This window comes from Atractosteus spatula, chromosome 14 (genome assembly GCF_055471065.1).
Source record: "Atractosteus spatula isolate fAtrSpa1 chromosome 14, fAtrSpa1.hap1, whole genome shotgun sequence".
NCBI classification, from domain to species: Eukaryota; Metazoa; Chordata; class Actinopteri; order Semionotiformes; family Lepisosteidae; genus Atractosteus; species Atractosteus spatula.
The window spans coordinates 23,416,848-23,434,152 of record NC_142719.1 but is presented as its reverse complement, the minus strand read 5'-3'; the positions used below and the strand labels follow the sequence as shown (position 1 = coordinate 23,434,152).

The following is a 17,305-nucleotide window of genomic DNA, read 5'->3' as shown; positions in this document are numbered from 1 at the left end:
AACATTTTTAAATGGACATAACAAAGTAAACTACGAGACAAATCATTTAAGAAACGTTATGAAGATTTTTTAATGTACGAAGATTTAATGTTTTTTAACAGCTTTCAGTGTTTTACAACTAGCAGTTAAACAAGCTACTGTATGTTTATTTTTTTAAAAACAGTCTGTTCTGGTAGGTTTTGGTATAATAACTGTTAAAATTATCCTTTAAGGGCAGTGCAACTTATTCTCATAGACATTTTAATCATTTTAAGGATAGTATATTTTGTGTTGACTGTGTTGTATTATATATTGTATTTGGATCTAGTATTTAATACAAAGCACTAATATATATCTAATGCACAATTATCCACAACTATCAGACAAGCATTAAATAACAAAATAGAAATGCTTAACCACCAAAGAAATTGTATGGTGAACTAATCTAAATATCTCAATTAAATAATAATTTATTAGATGTAAACATGAAATGCAAATGTTAACATTGAAGCCGAAGAACAGAACACTTCTTACTTCAACAGCTGTGAGTTGGCAGTAGTTATAGTTTTATAGTTCAAAATTTTTTTTTCTCTGTATGTCATTTCAGGACATTTGTGTAACCTTTGTGTCAGCATAACATTTTTCAAGAACAAAAAAAAGTGGGAGGAATATCTTTATTTTGAAATAGAGATAACCAGTGTGCAACAAGGACAGCAACAAGGACAATGTTAGAGGTCAAAACAAAGAGAGACTGATTGTATCTCTGTGAAAAATGGCTGCACGCTCAGGCAGTCTGGAGGATGAGTTCTCCTGTCCGGTATGCTGCGAGATCTTCAGGGATCCTGTTGTCCTGAAGTGCAGCCACAGCTTCTGTAAAGCCTGTCTACAGCAGTTTTGGAAAACAAAGCCCAACCGAGAGTGCCCAGTTTGCAGGAGAAGGTCTTCTCTGCACAACCCTCCTGTAAGCCTGGTTTTAAAGAATGTAGCTGAGTGCCTGGTGAAGGAGAAAAGCCTGAATCCTGCAGGGAAGTCTCAGATGATGTGGAATGTGCATGGTGAAAAACTGAAGCTCTTCTGTTTGGATGATGAAGAAGCTCTTTGCTTTGTGTGTCACACTTCCAAAAGACATAGAAGACATAAGCTGTGTCCAATTGAGGAAGCTGCACTAGACTTTAAGGTATGAAAAAGTAATTTTACTGCTACAGAGAAAGAGGATCCCGTATGCAGTCTCACCTAAATGCCCTGTGCTTCGGCAATAGATTCCAGATTGCCATCACGTTTACCAGGAATGAAAAACTTACTGCTGATGGATAGTTATAGAGTGTGAGAGATTCACCATTTTTTTCAAAGATGGGTGATGCCAATAGTATTTAATCTTGGCATTTTGAAACATCTATTGAATGCCACATACTGTACGTAGGGGTATCCTTGTATGAATTTTGTTTATTCACCTGGAATCATTAGCATAATATTGCCAAAATTATCTCACAAACATATGAATGCTATGACATTAAATTAATTACATAATAGCGTTTTCACATGAAAAGCACAGACACTTTCTGTATTTTTAAGCATGAACAGTTGTATTTATACTCAAATATATTTTTGAGCTTAATTCATATTATTATTTAAAGGGATGGGATGTGAATGTTTGCATGAAAGAATAAAGCTAGGAGGAGAAAAATGCCAGCAGTACTTACATGTTATCACAAGTTTATTCTGGTAAAATAATTCAAAGGAAATGAAATGAAGAGAATGAAAGAGAATGAAGGCAAAACATTAATGTCTGATGTTTTAGCACATTTCAGCACTTTATTGCATAGTGGCTTTTCAAACTATTTTTATAGTCATTTTTTGTTTTGAAAAATGTTGGACATTATATCTTACCTGACAGAGAATGTAATGAGCTGTGAAACACACTAGTACTTCAATGTGATCAGTACGTGAGTAACAGTAAATCTTATCAAATGAAAGTACTTCTCATCTCTCTGTTAGGTTGGTGAAATATTGAGGAAAATGGAAAAAATACATTTTTATTTGTCCAGGTGGTGAAAGTGAAGGAATAGTTGTAATGAAAAGCTTTGACTTTGAAAGAAAGTACCAACAAATGACCCTTAAAGAGTGGGATGCCTAGAACATTGTTTTATGATGCGTAGTGGAAAGTGTGTGAGGCATAAATAACCAACAACATTGATGGCATGGGTACTTTTACAGTCAATTTACTCTTTAGCCAAGACCGCCTTGTTAACTTGAAAAACTTGTTTTGCATTTTAGTTAATTTTCCAATGTTTTGTACACAATAATCCACTATGTTTCAGCACATGTCCTTTCCATCTGTATTGTATTCTGAGCTCAATGTTTGTAGTTAAATACTAACTATGCAGACATTTTGTCCTCAGTGCTCTAGAAGTAATCGGTCATTTCTAGTTCAAACTCCTCAGCCTGCGTAGACCAGTTAATGAGAAAAATAATGAAGCAAGTTATACTTGAGGCATAATCTGGGAGTACAGAATGCCTCCTGACAAAGTGCTAAAGTGACGAGTGCAGTTCTGCTGTGCCCTGCCAGGATTCAGACGTAGTTGTCTACAGGGCTCAGAGTCGCACAGTGATTTAACGTCACTGACAAACAATGATGAGTAACGAAATAACTGAATTAGTTAAATGGTGCAGCCTAAACAACCTATTACTACTGTAAATGTCAGTAAATCAAGAAAAACAAACTTGTGATGGACTTTAGGTGATGCAAGGGAGCACACTTATCTCCATTAGTCAATGGTCAGGCTGTAGAGGTAGTGGAGAATTTTAAGTTCCGGGGCACCACCTTTTCCAACACTCTAAAATGGGAGGTTAACACATCCACCATGATCACAAACACTCACCAGAGAAACTTAAAGAAGTTTGGAGTGTCAGAGGAAGCAATGAGCCTTTTCTACAGAACTCTCACTGAGAGTGTTTTGTCCTTCTCCATAACAGTGTGACAAGACTTCTGACCAGGAGAAGAAACAGCTAGAGAGAATAGTGTATATCACCTCCAAAATCATAGGATGCCATCTTCCATCTTCCCTCTGGGGACTCACTCTACCCCTACCCCCACCGAAACACAAATCTCTAAAGATCCCTGCTCATCCTGCCCAGCCTCTGTTTACTTCTATCCCTTCTGGTAGGTAGTTTAGCTCTATTAAGACAAGGACTACTAGATTCTGTAACAGCACCTACAGTACATGGAGTACCTACACTGTACTTTTGATGTTTTGCATGGCTCATTGTTATTCCATCAGGCTTCACTGTTATTTATCTCACTGTTATTTATTTTGTTACTTGGTGTGTGTTTAGGATGATTTATGAATGTTGGGTGGATGCATTCTGTTACTGGCTTTATGTTGTATATTTGTTTTGTATGTCTTTAATTGTATGAACTCACTGAACCAAACTTCATGCAACTAGCTGTTATGGTAATAAAATATTAAACTTGAATTTGACATGTTCAGGGTCACTTGACAGAATTATGGCGACCCCACCTCCACCTCTAGTATAAATAATTAGATGACTGAAGTTATGAAGTCTTCTGTTCTGTTCCACCACTAGTTCACACCACATCTGTAGTAGCAGAGGTATGATATATGTTTCTGCTGTATGTTTGTTGGAGTCAGAACAGCTGATTCAAAGTGATGAGGACTCTGTGCATTTCACTTGCTTGCAAGTTAGCTTGCACATTTTTGAGAGACTGGATTTGCATCTTCAAAGAGGATGACCTATGCTTGCCATGCATAATCATCCATCCATTCATTTTCTATCCATTTTATCCAATTCAGTGCCATAGGGGGAGCTCTAACCCATCCTGGCAAGCAACGGATACAAGGTAAGATACACCCTGTGTGGGACTGTTTATGCAGGGCTTGCACAGTCACAAACATGCACACACATCAGGGCCAATTTTCCTAGAAGACAATTAACTACCAGTATGTCTTTGGACTGTGGGAAGAAACCAGAGCACCTAGAGGAAACCCATAGATAATCCTTACATTCAAAATGTATAAGTGATGTAATAACACATTTGTTGAACTAATTCTCTTAACTGATTGAAAAAGGGGGTGACATGGAGGTGCAGTGGTTAGCATTGCTACTTCACAAAGCTAAAGCCTTAGAATCAGTTCCAGACGTTGGAAGGTAGCTATGTGGAATTTGTATGTTCTCTCTGTGTTTGTGTGGGTATGGATGGATAGGTGGATTTAAAAAGGATACAGATTTTACCCTATGATCCTGCTGCTGGTGCCTTTATTACCAACTTAAAAACTGAGATAATGAGAGTTGCTTGTCTTTGGTACTTTAGCAACATACTGTATATACAGGACAATTCTCTTTGTGTTCTATTTGATCAAAGTTTATTGATAAAATGTTTATTCCTTTTCTTGTAAATTGTTTCTCATTTTTAAACAGCTCAGGACAATAAATTATTTTTTCATGCGTTATGTTTCTGATATTTAATTGAATTAGTTTAAGTTTGAATTAAGTTGTTTGCATTACTATCAGTGTATGTAAAATACAAGTTTACTTTCTTATTCCTAGAATTTTGCCACACTCTGTGACAACAAACCTTTTTCTCGCTTTGTTACTACCAGTTTTCTAATGAGTGGTCATACCTGTATTATTTAACTGGAATTTCTGGCAATTATTTTAAATAATTTAAATTACAGTTTTTCTACTGTGTATTAATCAAGTAATTATATTTTATATTATATTAATCAAAGAATTATAATATTTGTACGCCTACTTTGTTTTGAAGGGTATCCTCCTTTTCTGTATTAAATTAAATTTTGTGTGTAGAAATATCAATTAATTATATTTGATCACTAACAATTATACCCTAAATCTATCCATTTTCTAACCACTTAATCCAGAGTTAAGGGGGTTGCTGGAGTCTATCCCGGAAAGCAACAGCCCCAAGGTGGGATACACCCTGGATGGGATGCCAGACAGTTGCAGGGCATACACAGACACAAGTGTCCAACAAGATCCAAATAAATATGCAGGTGAAAACTGTAAAAATGTGATCAGAATTCACTTGCAGTTTAGCAATACCCTTAACATTTAGAAGCTGATGGAATAGATTGTAATGACATTTGATTTGAATTAAGTAATTTTTTGCATTCTTGCTGATGCTTTAGAGAATATGAGTTAGGGAACATTCTTCTTCTTTCATATAATTTCAGGAACAGCTAAAAGTGGCATTGGATTCCTTGAAAAACAAGTTAAAACACTTGTATGATGTTAAACAGGAATGTGATGACACAGCTCATTACATGAAGGTAACTATAATTTGATGATGGTTAGGATACAACTTATTAAATACAAGTTTTCCTCTTTTATATTTATCTAGTTTTCTGTACATGTTTCTTATTTTTTTTGTGATCAAAAACATGATTTTGTAAGATGCTTCCAGACATTGTTTTGCATTGGTTTCCATGTTTCCAAAGTTTCTGGTACCTCAAATTGAGCCAGTTGAATCACCTCAAGACTCTCTGATACATTCATAGAATGATGGTTCCATGATGGTGTTGCAAAAAAAAAAATCTCACATAAAAAGCCTCCTGTATGACATGATATTCTGTGAGAAATGTGAAGCTGAAAGATATACTGTATTATGAAAGATTTGTCAAAATTCCCTTTTCCTTGACAACACCAACATTTTTAGATTTAGGGGTGTGATGGTTTTAACTAGAAGTTCAGGCTTTATTAAAAACTTTGTGGTTAAATTCAATTTAATGTAAATGAATTATTAGTTAAATAGTAAAGAACAGATTATACAAATATAAAGAAAAAAATTATATAATGGGAGGACATTCTATGCTTGATTATATGCTTATTAACTGTGCAGTGAGGAATACAATTCTCTAAAACCAATTAAAAAGTAACCATCAAAGTGATTCAATAATGGCACATAAATAAATGTGGCAATAATTAAGGAACCAGGATAAAAACATAAAGATACTTTTTAACATATTCTAAAATGGTTTGTGATGTAGGCCCAGGCATACCAGACAGTGAGACAGATAAAGGAGGAGTTTGACAAACTACACAAGTTTCTTGAAGATGAAGAGGCAGCAAGGATAGTTGCATTGAGAGATGAAGAGGAGCGAAAAAGTCAAATGATGAGAAAAAAGATTCAAAACATTACAAGAGAAATCCTGTCCCTTTCACACACAATTATTGCTATAAGTGATGATATTCGAGCTAACGATGAATCATTTCTGCAGGTGAGGATTCTTCTTATTTCAAAGCATATTGTTCTATTGGCAAATGGACTGCAGTCTTTGGGTGTGATTAAAAACAAATGGCTTTCAATATAGTTCTACTTGTATTCATTCATAGAAAGCAATAAAATAGCACTTCAAATTTAGTGATTCCATTTAGTATTTCATATTACTATTATTTTAAAGAAACAATAACTGATAATGCAACTTTTGCCTTTATAAAAGGTCCATATTTATTTTTAGATATGAAACAATACTGCCTCCAAAATGTGAACTGGAAAGCTTATTGAGCATTAAACAACTAAGTAAAATAAATAGAAATAACCAGTTTTTGTATTTTTACATTTTTCTTGTTTTACCATCCTATGGTCTTACAATTATATTGAAATGCACATCTAGATCTTCATGGTATAAAGTCAATGTTATCCTGAACTCTGTGGCATAGCAGATTAAAGATGAGATAGAGATAAAGATGCCTCCTAGCAAAGGTTTTGTGTGAACAGATAATTGACTGATAACAGAATAGAGTGTCTCTTGTGTTTACAGAAAGACCTGTTATATTTTAGGACTTGCTACACTGTTTTATTCCTTTCATGTGTCATGTTGGAGCACTACAAGAAAGAAAAAGAGTCTCTTTCTTTCAGTCTCACTAAAGATTTTAGATTTGAATTAGCTGCTCTTTTTAATAACTTGATTTGTTTACTTAAGGGTTTGGTGTTTTGCTGACATGTATTTGTTTTGTTTTTCAGAATTACAAGAACACAAAGAGCAGGTATGTGAACTGCTTGACTCTGTTGCTTTTTTAATTTACTCCAAACCAATGACAAGATTAACATGTGAATGTTTTTACAGAGCCCAGCACACATTTCAGGATCCAGAGCCTGTTCCAAGAGCACTGATAGATGTTTCGAAGCACCTGAGCTGCCTTAAGTACAAAGTCTGGAAGAAGATGCTGAGGATTGTGCAATACAGTAAGTACTGGTGAGGGAAGCTTGCAAAAGGCAGGACAAGGGAATTTTAATTAAATTAATATTATAATTATATTTGACTTGTGTCAGAGCTATGACTTGTGAGGACCAGTGGACCTTAGAAAGGAAATAAGTGCATTAATTTTTACAGGATATGACTTCATCACCACATTTCCATGGTACATTTCTGCTCATAGTTTTTAGTCTTATTTATGACCAGTTTCATAAGTGATCCTTGAGCATTAAATCCTTGGGATTCTGGATTTGTTTGACAGTTGTTCCATGATATAGATTAATTGAATCTGATGGGACAATGTTTTAGAAAAAAAATAAACAAAAAGGCCAGTTAATTACAAATGAACAAGTAGAGGTTTATTCTACGCTGGAAAGTAGGAAGAATGAAAAAATCCCTGTTTTAACTTTAAATTTGTTCAGGTATCTGATTTTATTTTCACTATGTTGTTCACTATGTTGTTTTTTTTTCAGCTTTTCCACATGAAATTAATCTGTACTCATCACTTTACAGCCCGCACAATGCAGCTCCCCACCCCACCCTCTATTAATTAAAGGCTAAGCTAAGTACAGTGTGGCATTACGCGGGGGCATGCCCAGTGTGGTGGCGGAGCCCTGGTAGAAGGGGACGCCTCACCTTTCTAGTCCCAGCTGTCCTGGCTTTTAGATGATGAGCCAAAGCTGGGCAGGTTCTGTAAAGGCACACTGGACACACCCTGAAGGGATGAGCAGGGACACCCCCGGAAGGGGGAGCTTTACACCGACAGTCCCACATAAGGTATTATTTTTCTTTTTCTTTTTTCTTTTTTCACCCATCCCACTGTGCAGTACCACGGTGGGAAGGCTTTATTTTTATTTTTGGCCTTATACACCCAGGAACTTTCATTTAGGAACATAAACATTTTACGTTATATCTATAAACTGTATATGGCTGGTATTGGTAGTTTAAATAAAATATACATACCAGTATATTTTAGTATATACATACATTCCACTTTCTTCCTAAACATTTTAAGCATCAAAGTCTTTTATTCGGTTACATACTGTGGTTCTTTTGAAAAAGTTTTATTATTTATTTCTTAATATCTGACTATATTAAGTTTATATACTTTGTAAAAAGTTTAAATGTTTTTAGCCATTTCTGTGAACACTCGTTATTGCAGTAAAAAAACGCATACTTTTTAGAATTTGATTAATAGGGAATATAATATGCAATCTATATAATATCTAAATTAATATCTAAAGAAATTAATAACGATATAATTATATTCATATAGCTCAAATTATCACAGTAGTACAGCTTCTTTGTAAATGTCTGCATCAGTTTAACTCATTCCCACATGATTACGTTTGTGGTGTAATGGCTTAGGCATGTACCTTGCACGTTGGAGGTCGGGGGTTTGAACCCAGCTGGCGCCATGAGTTTTCTTTTAACAAATAAACATGTCTAATAGCAAATATTATGGACACTATATTGACATGACATTTTTGATATTTCTAAATATCACAACATGTTTGAAGCTAAGTGATTTATTAATAACAACGAATAATTTCAAACTGCTACTGTACTGCCACTACAGTATAGCTTGTGGGAAATACATTTATTTGTCCTATATCAAAGTTTAACTCATTCAGAGTGCTCTACATTACAAACTCCAAGCGTTTCATTTTGAGCTGAAGAGTCTCACACCTGAAGAAGGCTTCACAGCTGAAATGTTGTGTTTTCTCCCTTCTCTTGATTGATCAGATTACTATGCAAAGCCAGCAAAGAGGGTTAGATCATTAGAAATGACCTAAAAACCTAAAGCTGGTGACTGTTTTCACTTCTGTTTCATCAATACTGAGTGGGCTGTGAGTGTGTGGCCTGTGTCTCTGAAAGTCCACTATTAGCTCTTTCGTTTTATTTACGTTCAAGTCCAGGTTATTGCTATGATGCCACCTAAGCAGCTCTACGACTTCATCCCTGTAAGTGGACTCATCATCATCACTGATCAGGCATATTATAGTGGTGTCATCCGCAGACTTAATGATGTGGTTGTTGTGTCTTGCTGTGCAGTCGTGAGTGGAAAGGGAGTACAACCTTGGACTCAGACAGCAGCCTAGTGGGGTTCCAGTGCTCAGGGTGAGTGATGTTTATGTTTTTTTACCTATCCGCACCACCTGTGGTCTCTCGATTAGGAAGTCCAGCAGCCAGTTGCAGACAGAGTTGCACAGACCTAATCCCCTGAGCTTTGTCACAAGTTGACTGGGTATGATGGAATTGAATGCTGAACTGTAGTCCACAAACAGCATTTTCACATACGAGTTCTTAGTGTCCAGGTGTTCCAAGGCTGTATGTAGAGCCAGGGAGACAGCATCATCATCTGATCTGTTGTTCTGGTAGGCAAACTGCAAGGGGTCCAGGGACTCTGTGATGGAGGAGTTGATGTGTGACAACACCAGCTTCTCCAGGCATTTCATCACTACAGATGTTAATGCAACTGGGCGGTAATCGTTCAGGCATGTCACTTTTGTCTTTTTGGGGAGTGGAACCATAGTAGTTTTTTTGAAGCAGGTGGGGAGAATGGACTGTGACAGGGAGGAGTTAAACATGTCGGTAAACACTGTGGTCAGCTGGGCTGCATATGTCCTGAGGATGCGGGGTGGTATCCCATCAGGCCCTGCAGCCTTATGGATTTTCACCCTGCTCAGAGTCTTCTGCACGTCCTGCATTGAGAGTTTCAGAGCAAACTCACCCTGCACACTTGGGGTCTTCTCAGCAGTGTCCGTGTTCAGAGCATCAAAGCAGGCATAGAAATGGTTCAGGTCACCTGGCAGGAATGTGTTGTTCTCCTGGCTGCAGCCCTTGTAGCCTGTGATTGACTGTAATCCATGCCACAGCCTCTGGGTGTCAGCGCACTACGTTTCAAGCCCCAATCTGTAGCTCCGTTTAGTGCGTTTTATGGCTTTCTCTAACGCATACCGTGATTCCCTGAACAGCTCTTCATCACCCAATTTGAACGCAGTGGATCTATCTTTTATTTTATTGCGAATGTCATTGTTGAACCATGGTTTCTGATTGGGAAATGATTCGGAGTTTTCGTGCTTGCTGATAATGTAGTGGAGTTCGCTGTGTGCTGATTCCACGCAGGCTTGAGGTTGAATGTAAACGGCTGTGATAATGGTGACGGAAAACTCCCTCGGCAAATAAAAGGGTTGACATTTTATGGTCAGGTGTTCTAGATTGAGTGAGCAGGATTTAGATTACCTCCACATCGGTGCACCATTTGCTGTTCACCAGGAAGCAGACGACTCCTCCTTTGTGTTTGCTGGTTGCTTGTTGGTTTCTGTCCATGCGGTAAATGGTAAACTTCTTTGGCTGGATGGCGGTGTCCGGGACGCATGCATTCAGCCACATTTCAGTGAAGGCATACTGTATACCTTTCTGCGTTGATCCGACAATGTAGGATCTATTCTATTAAACTATTATTCCACAATGCAGAGTACTATAGCCCCAGTGCTGCAAGATAGCAAAACTAACCACCATTAACCACCCTTTGCCACCATTAGAAATGGATGGATAGCTTAGTTATGTGTCTAGTTCACAGGTTTGCATGCATAATTTAATTTTGAAAGCCACTGAGACATCTGGTACTATTGTTGTATTTATGAAAAAAAAACATACAAAAAGCATGCTAACAACTGTGCCATCCTATTCCTTAGTTAATACATTTTATTTTTTATAAACAGTTAACAAAATATTTTGAATTATATTTTACCCTATTTTTCCTTTAATTTTGTATTTAACTTATTTTCTGATAGTCAGCTTTAATGTATATTTGAACAATGAAAAAATATTTTTACAAGATGGGGGGAAAGGTGCAACAATTCATTACAGTGCTAAATTTAATATTATTAATTACTAATAGTAAAAAACTTACACCATACACAAAGATTCTAATATGATCACGAGGAAGAAAAATCAGAGAGTTTTCAGAAAAATATTTTTTTGTGCATAAAAAGTGGTTATTAACTATTTAAACCTGTTTTTATAGCTTTTTTAGCTATAAAAATATAAAAATCTTATATTTTTATTTCTTGTAAAAATTAAAAAAAATCGTTTGCCCAGCCAATGGGTGCTCTTATTGACAGCTGACACTCCTCCATACACTTAAGTGAAAAATTAATAATGCCAATGCAAACGCCATTTAATATTTGTTGAAAATAAAAATGAAAAGTTCTCTAAAGCTTTCTCAGTCAAGTACGAGAATTCACCTAGGGAGCTGTGTAAGCATGCGTAGGCAGCAAAAGATCAGCTAGACAGGGGAGAAAATGCTTTCAGAGAAAATGATGTTTCAGGTGTAAAGAATACAGATCCCCAATTCACACATACTGTACCCTGCCCCCACTGCAATTAGAATATACACAAAGCACTGAAAGCTTTGCAGTAGATGATCAGGTGTTCCGCAGACATAGGCATAGTACGTCATTCTGGCTTTATGAACTCACACCTGGGATTCGATTAATTTAAAATACGTTTTTTTTTGTAAAAACTGCACCAGGTACTAGATCTTGTGGATGGTGCGCTATTTTGTCAGTAACCTGCTAATCTGCTTAACACCTGTAGATAACATGATTTTGTTTCTGTACAGAATGCGTGTTAAGTTTGCAAAATTAAAGTATTTCAAATGTTGAATTAAGAAGTAAAAAGAACAGTACTCAAACTACAGTATGAAAAAACGAGTGTTCAGAAAACATGGGACATTTGATTGCTGGTTACCTTATATTTATTTAAAAAAATGAAATAAAAAAATATAATGACGTGTTCCTACCTAACTCAAACATTGCGTGACTTTAAAAGCTGTAAAAAATGGTTTAGATAGCAGAAAGTCAGCTTGCTCTTACAAGCGGCTGTTAAGCATAGTTTTTGTTAACACAACACAACTTTGTCAGTGAAAAAAATGACCACGAGCACTTTGCCTTCCCCCCTATATTCTCATGTACGAGTAGAATAGGTGAACCTTCCAATGAAAGACAGGTTCCTTTGGCCCAATACTGGCAGGAAACAGTCGAAACTCTCCACACCCAGACTGTTAACTCGATCATCAAATTTGACATGTTCTTAAACTACATTGCTGTCGATATTGTAGCAATAGACAAAATAAAACGCTTGGAGTTTGTAATGTAGAGCGCTCTGAACGAGTGAAACTTTGATGCAGGACAAATAAACGTATTTCCCACAAGCTATACTGTAGTGACAGTACAGTAGCAGTTTGAAATTATTTGTTGTTATTAATAAATCACTTAGCTTCAAACATGCTGTGATATTTAGAAATATCAAAGATGTCAATATAGTGTCCATAATATTTTCTACTTTAGTTTTTCAAAGAAATGTTCATTACATCACACACATAATGAGGAGTGAATCAGTTAAACTGATACAGACATTTACAAAGAAAGTGTACTACTGTGATAATTTGAGCTATATAAATATAATTATTTTTTTTTAGATATGCGATTCCATATTATATTCCCTATTAATCAAATTCTAAAAAGTATGTGTTTTTTTACTGCGATAACAAGCGTAAGTATTCACAGAAATGGTTAAACCATTAAAACTTTTTACGAAGTATATAAACTTAATATAGTCAGGAGAAGCACGTAAAAACCTTTCCAAAATAACCACAGTATGTAACCGAATCAAAGACTTTGATGCTTAAAATGTTTAGGAAGAAAGTGGAATCATGGTGTGTATTTTTTATTTAAAGTACCAATACCAGCCATATACAGTTTACATAATATGTTTATGTTCCTAAATTAATATCGTTTATAAGCAATTTCTGGGAAACCATTATAGGCATGGTGAATCGATGATTCTCAAAACTTACTTTGTATGGTTGGAAACAAATACGTGATCGGATCAACAACATGCTTCGAAGAAAGAGGTGTTCTTTTCCTCTGGTTTAACAGTCAGTGCAGCAACAAAATAATCAGTTTAAATAAGAGAGTGTGGTATTACTTTTTGTCAATGAAAAAATAGTCTTTTCGTGTTACAACAGTTAAACTGATGCAGACGGTTACAAAGAAAGTGGACCACGGTAATACTTTGAGCTTACAGCCTGTCCAAGGTCATTAATTATTAATGCTATTAGTAATATCTTACGTAAAGACTTTGATGCATAAAATATTTATGAATAATTTTATAAAATATACCGACTTTTTAATGTTTAATGATTAACATGCTGTAATACACAGTTTTAAATTATTTAAAGTCTAAAGAGTATACAACTTAAATTCCTAATTGGAAAACGATTGTCCCTCTGCAGTTACAGGGATTCGAAACCAGGTGTTTTCTTGTGACAGCTCAAATGCTGTAAATGAGAGGTAAAGCTTTATTAGCTCCAACTGGCGGTTTTACAATGTGCTTCCGTATACTATTATCATAATTCACTTAAAATGCAATATAATGCGATATGATGTGCCACATCTACCGCGTTTTAACGCAGTGTACTCCGCGCATTTTAAATGCCTGGATCTGTATATGTTATATACTGTATCATTATATGCTACATACAGTATCATCACACTCGTTATCTTGTGAAAGACTCCACAAGACTCTGCTTCTGTAAAGATGTAGCTTTGAAATTAAAAATGAAATATTTTAAATTAAATTATTTTGAATTTTAAGTATGTAGCAGTAGCAGCATGCATAGTCTACAAAGTAACAAGTAAAGGTTTATTCTATGCTGAAAAAAAAAGAAAAGAAACATGTTTCAGCTGTGGAGCCTTCTTCAGTAACTTCTTCATACCTTAAGAAGGCTCCACAGCCAAAACATTGTGTTTCTTTTCTCACTGAGGAGAACTCAGTGACTACACGTTGGGTCTCTGCCTCTACCAGAGGTATTGTTCCTCTGCCGGTGAAAAAGGCTGCCAGAAATCCCACTCTGTTACACCACAGATATTCCCATCACATTTTATACAGCAGAATGACTTTGTGATGGGGTCCATCCCATGATCTGGAGGTATTTGTTGCAAGCCTGTAAAACAAAGGAAAATCCCAAATAAATTTGGCAATTACCTTATGTCAATTAAATTAAATTATGTCAATAGTATAAACCTAGCAGAAAAACAGATTGGGAAAATGTAGTTTGGTGAATATGTTTAATTGTTTGCTAGTTGCAGCTTCTCTTATACTGTAGTTTCATTCAACTGGTTTAACAGTCAAAACCACAGAGTCAGAGTAGAATTTAAAGCTTGTGAAATAGTCACTGGGTGACCCTAGGTCTGTTTCCATGGTGGCTTTTTGTGGACTGGAGGAGAACTGGTCTCCACATACATTTAGAGAAACTTATGTTTAAAGCGATTATCCCAAAACGTACAACATCTGTCCAAAACTATTTTTAAGGAAAATACAAAATATTGTGTTTTTATGCGGGAATAATGTTTTTTTGTAAATTATTTTTTGTGATAGGTGATATTGTATGCTTTTAAGGTAATTGTGGGGAGTTACAGAGCTGGAGCCTTCACAATGAAATCTCTGCTGAATTAGTTTATGTATGATTCAAGGAGGAAGGTGCTCTGACTCCTCTTTTGTTATTTTGGACAAGATGTTTTTAGGATGTTTTTCACTGTGGTCTAGGAAGCAACAGGGGGCTCTGTTGAGGATGCTGTGGCCAGGTCATTGAATAGTTGCCAATAGGGCTTTAATATTATACTTTAAATAAGACTTCTTTAGACACTATTAAGTGAAATGTTATACCTAAACATTCTTATGAGCTTTAATAATGTTACATGATGTTTGAATAACTTATTAAATCTTTGCGTATCCTACATAATTGCCAGTTTAGTTCTCATTTTTAATCCTCAAGTTAAAATGGACATTATTGTGACTAATAACTGTTAGATCTAAAATGAAATATTCTGATACCTTTGGTTCTTCTGAGGAATATACTGTATATGAAAAGCTAAAGCAAGTTTATTCTGAGGTTTTTAATGTTACCCAAGCCATTGGTTTTTCATTTGATTTTAATGCAGCTTCAAAAGGAATAGCACCTCCAAATCCAGAAAATTGATTATGAATATTTATTGGCAAGTTAGAGTAAAGAGTTATGATTTAACCTACTTGACTGAGGGCTATATACCGAGACATAGGAAGAGGAGGTTGGGACACCCATGCAGAACCCTACAGGAGGGATGAAAAAAAATCAAATGTGAGGAAGAGGGAGAAGCTTGGTGTGATTTTTATAGAATTTCTGGAAGTGATGTCTACATGTCAGAGCACCAGAAATGAAAGGGAACTTGGCTGTCCTCACTCCTCCTGAAATTTCATTACAAAATGTGCACATTTTCACATCCAGATAATTGTTAATTTCTTTTTCCTCCAGCCCCAGTGACTCTGGACCCCAACATGGCGTATGCCTGGCTCACCCTGTCTGCCGATCTGACCAGTGTGAGTAACAGTGGTGAGATGCAGGAGGTACCTGACAACCCAGAGCGCTTTGATCACTTTGTTTTTGTCCTGGGCTCTGAGGGATTTATCTCCGGAAAACCCTTCTGGGAGGTGGAGGTGGGAGATAAAATCGACTGGGTCCTGGGAGTTGCCAAAGAATCGGTCAGCAGAAAAGGAATGATATCTGGGAGTCCAGAGGGAGGATTCTGGACAGTATCCTTCTGCGCCGGGGATTATATAGCCATGACCACTCCACGGACACAGCTGACTCTGAAGAGGAAACCTTGGAAGATCAGAGTGCAGTTGGACTATGAGAGGGGGGAGGTGTCATTCTCTGATGCCAGTCACATGACACCTATTTACACTTTCAAAGACAAATTTACTGAAAGGATGTATCCATTTTTCTGTCCTGGTGCCAATATAAATGGTAATAACCCTGGACCTTTGAAGATCTGCCCTGTGAAGGTGGCAGCATGGAACAGTAATGTATGGTAATGGTGAGAATCAAGATGAATGGTTTTTGAAAATAATTTGGAGTTTCAGCTTCTTTGTTCTTCCCTTTTTTACAAATCTGAAGATGCTGAACATGCCTTATCACCAGCTGTTAAAAGGGCTGTCGGAAAGGGCGGTGAGAGTTGAACTGCAATGCCAAGCTACTCTGACCAAAAATAAATGACAAGCTTATTAAGTTAAAAGGTCAGCTTCTTGACAGTGAGGGGTCTGAACATACTTGGTATTCTTGGTGATTGTTATCACAGTGATAGTTTCATCTTATACTACAAATTCCATTACATAAGCCCTGAAAATGGCCAATGAAACAGTATACAGATGCAGCCATTCAAAATGCGCGGTACAAACCCGTGGTACGGTAAACTACCCACAAGCCACCGCGGGGCACCGCAGGACACCGCGGTAAGTGATTGGCTGGCCAAAATGACCGACAGGGGCACTCGTGGTGCATTGGTTGGTAGTGAAAAGATTAAATCATTTAATGTCTTTACTGTGCACATTTTAATCCGCTTAGTTTTGAATATTTATATGGAATTTTACCACTAAAGGGAAATTTTAGTATCTGAGCATAAAAAGAAGAGGAGCATAACGCATCTGAAGGTCATAAACGATATTAATTTAGGAACATAAACATTACTGTATGTATGTAAACTGTACTGTATGGCTGGTCTTGGTAGTTTAAAGAAAAAATACACACCAGTCTTCCATTTCTCCCTAAACATTTTAAGCATGAAAGTTTTATGAAACGGTACCCAAATATGCAATTGCTGTATAGAATGAATTTTAATTTCTACCGGACTGTTACATTTCTACCGGACTGTTACACCAACGCATTAGCATGTTAAAGCGATTTCATTGAGGAGCCTAGCTTTCTTAACTAGTAAGTACTGTACTTCCTTGGTTTTGGAGGGGGGAGGTGTCTTTCGCTGGAAATCTCGCCCCCTTCTACTTTGAAAATACCTGTGAAACCGGTTTAATTCGTCACAGCCAGCACTCCCGCAGAGAGGGGGGTTGTACTCGTTAATGTCTAAGACGGAACACATCATTATATCTCATTTTGTATTTCTATAAAAAAATCGTTTGCCCAGCCCAACACTATTGTTGTTATTGTTTTTATCCTGTAAAGCGCTTTGAGGAGCACAGCTTTCTCACCACTT

The 17,305-nt window shown here is 36.5% G+C and overlaps 1 protein-coding gene across 1 annotated transcript; it reads left to right on the top strand.

Moving 5' to 3' along the window:
* The first annotated feature begins 751 nt into the window (after positions 1-751).
* On the top strand, positions 752-16,730 carry LOC148820923 (zinc-binding protein A33-like). Its single transcript, XM_088933368.1, has 6 exons — positions 752-1,156; positions 5,190-5,285; positions 6,003-6,233; positions 6,980-7,002; positions 7,083-7,201; positions 15,574-16,730. Exons 1-6 carry the CDS (start codon positions 752-754, stop codon positions 16,131-16,133), a joined length of 1,434 nt encoding a protein of 477 aa, XP_088789494.1. The 3' UTR covers positions 16,134-16,730.
* Positions 16,731-17,305: the final 575 nt, after the last annotated feature.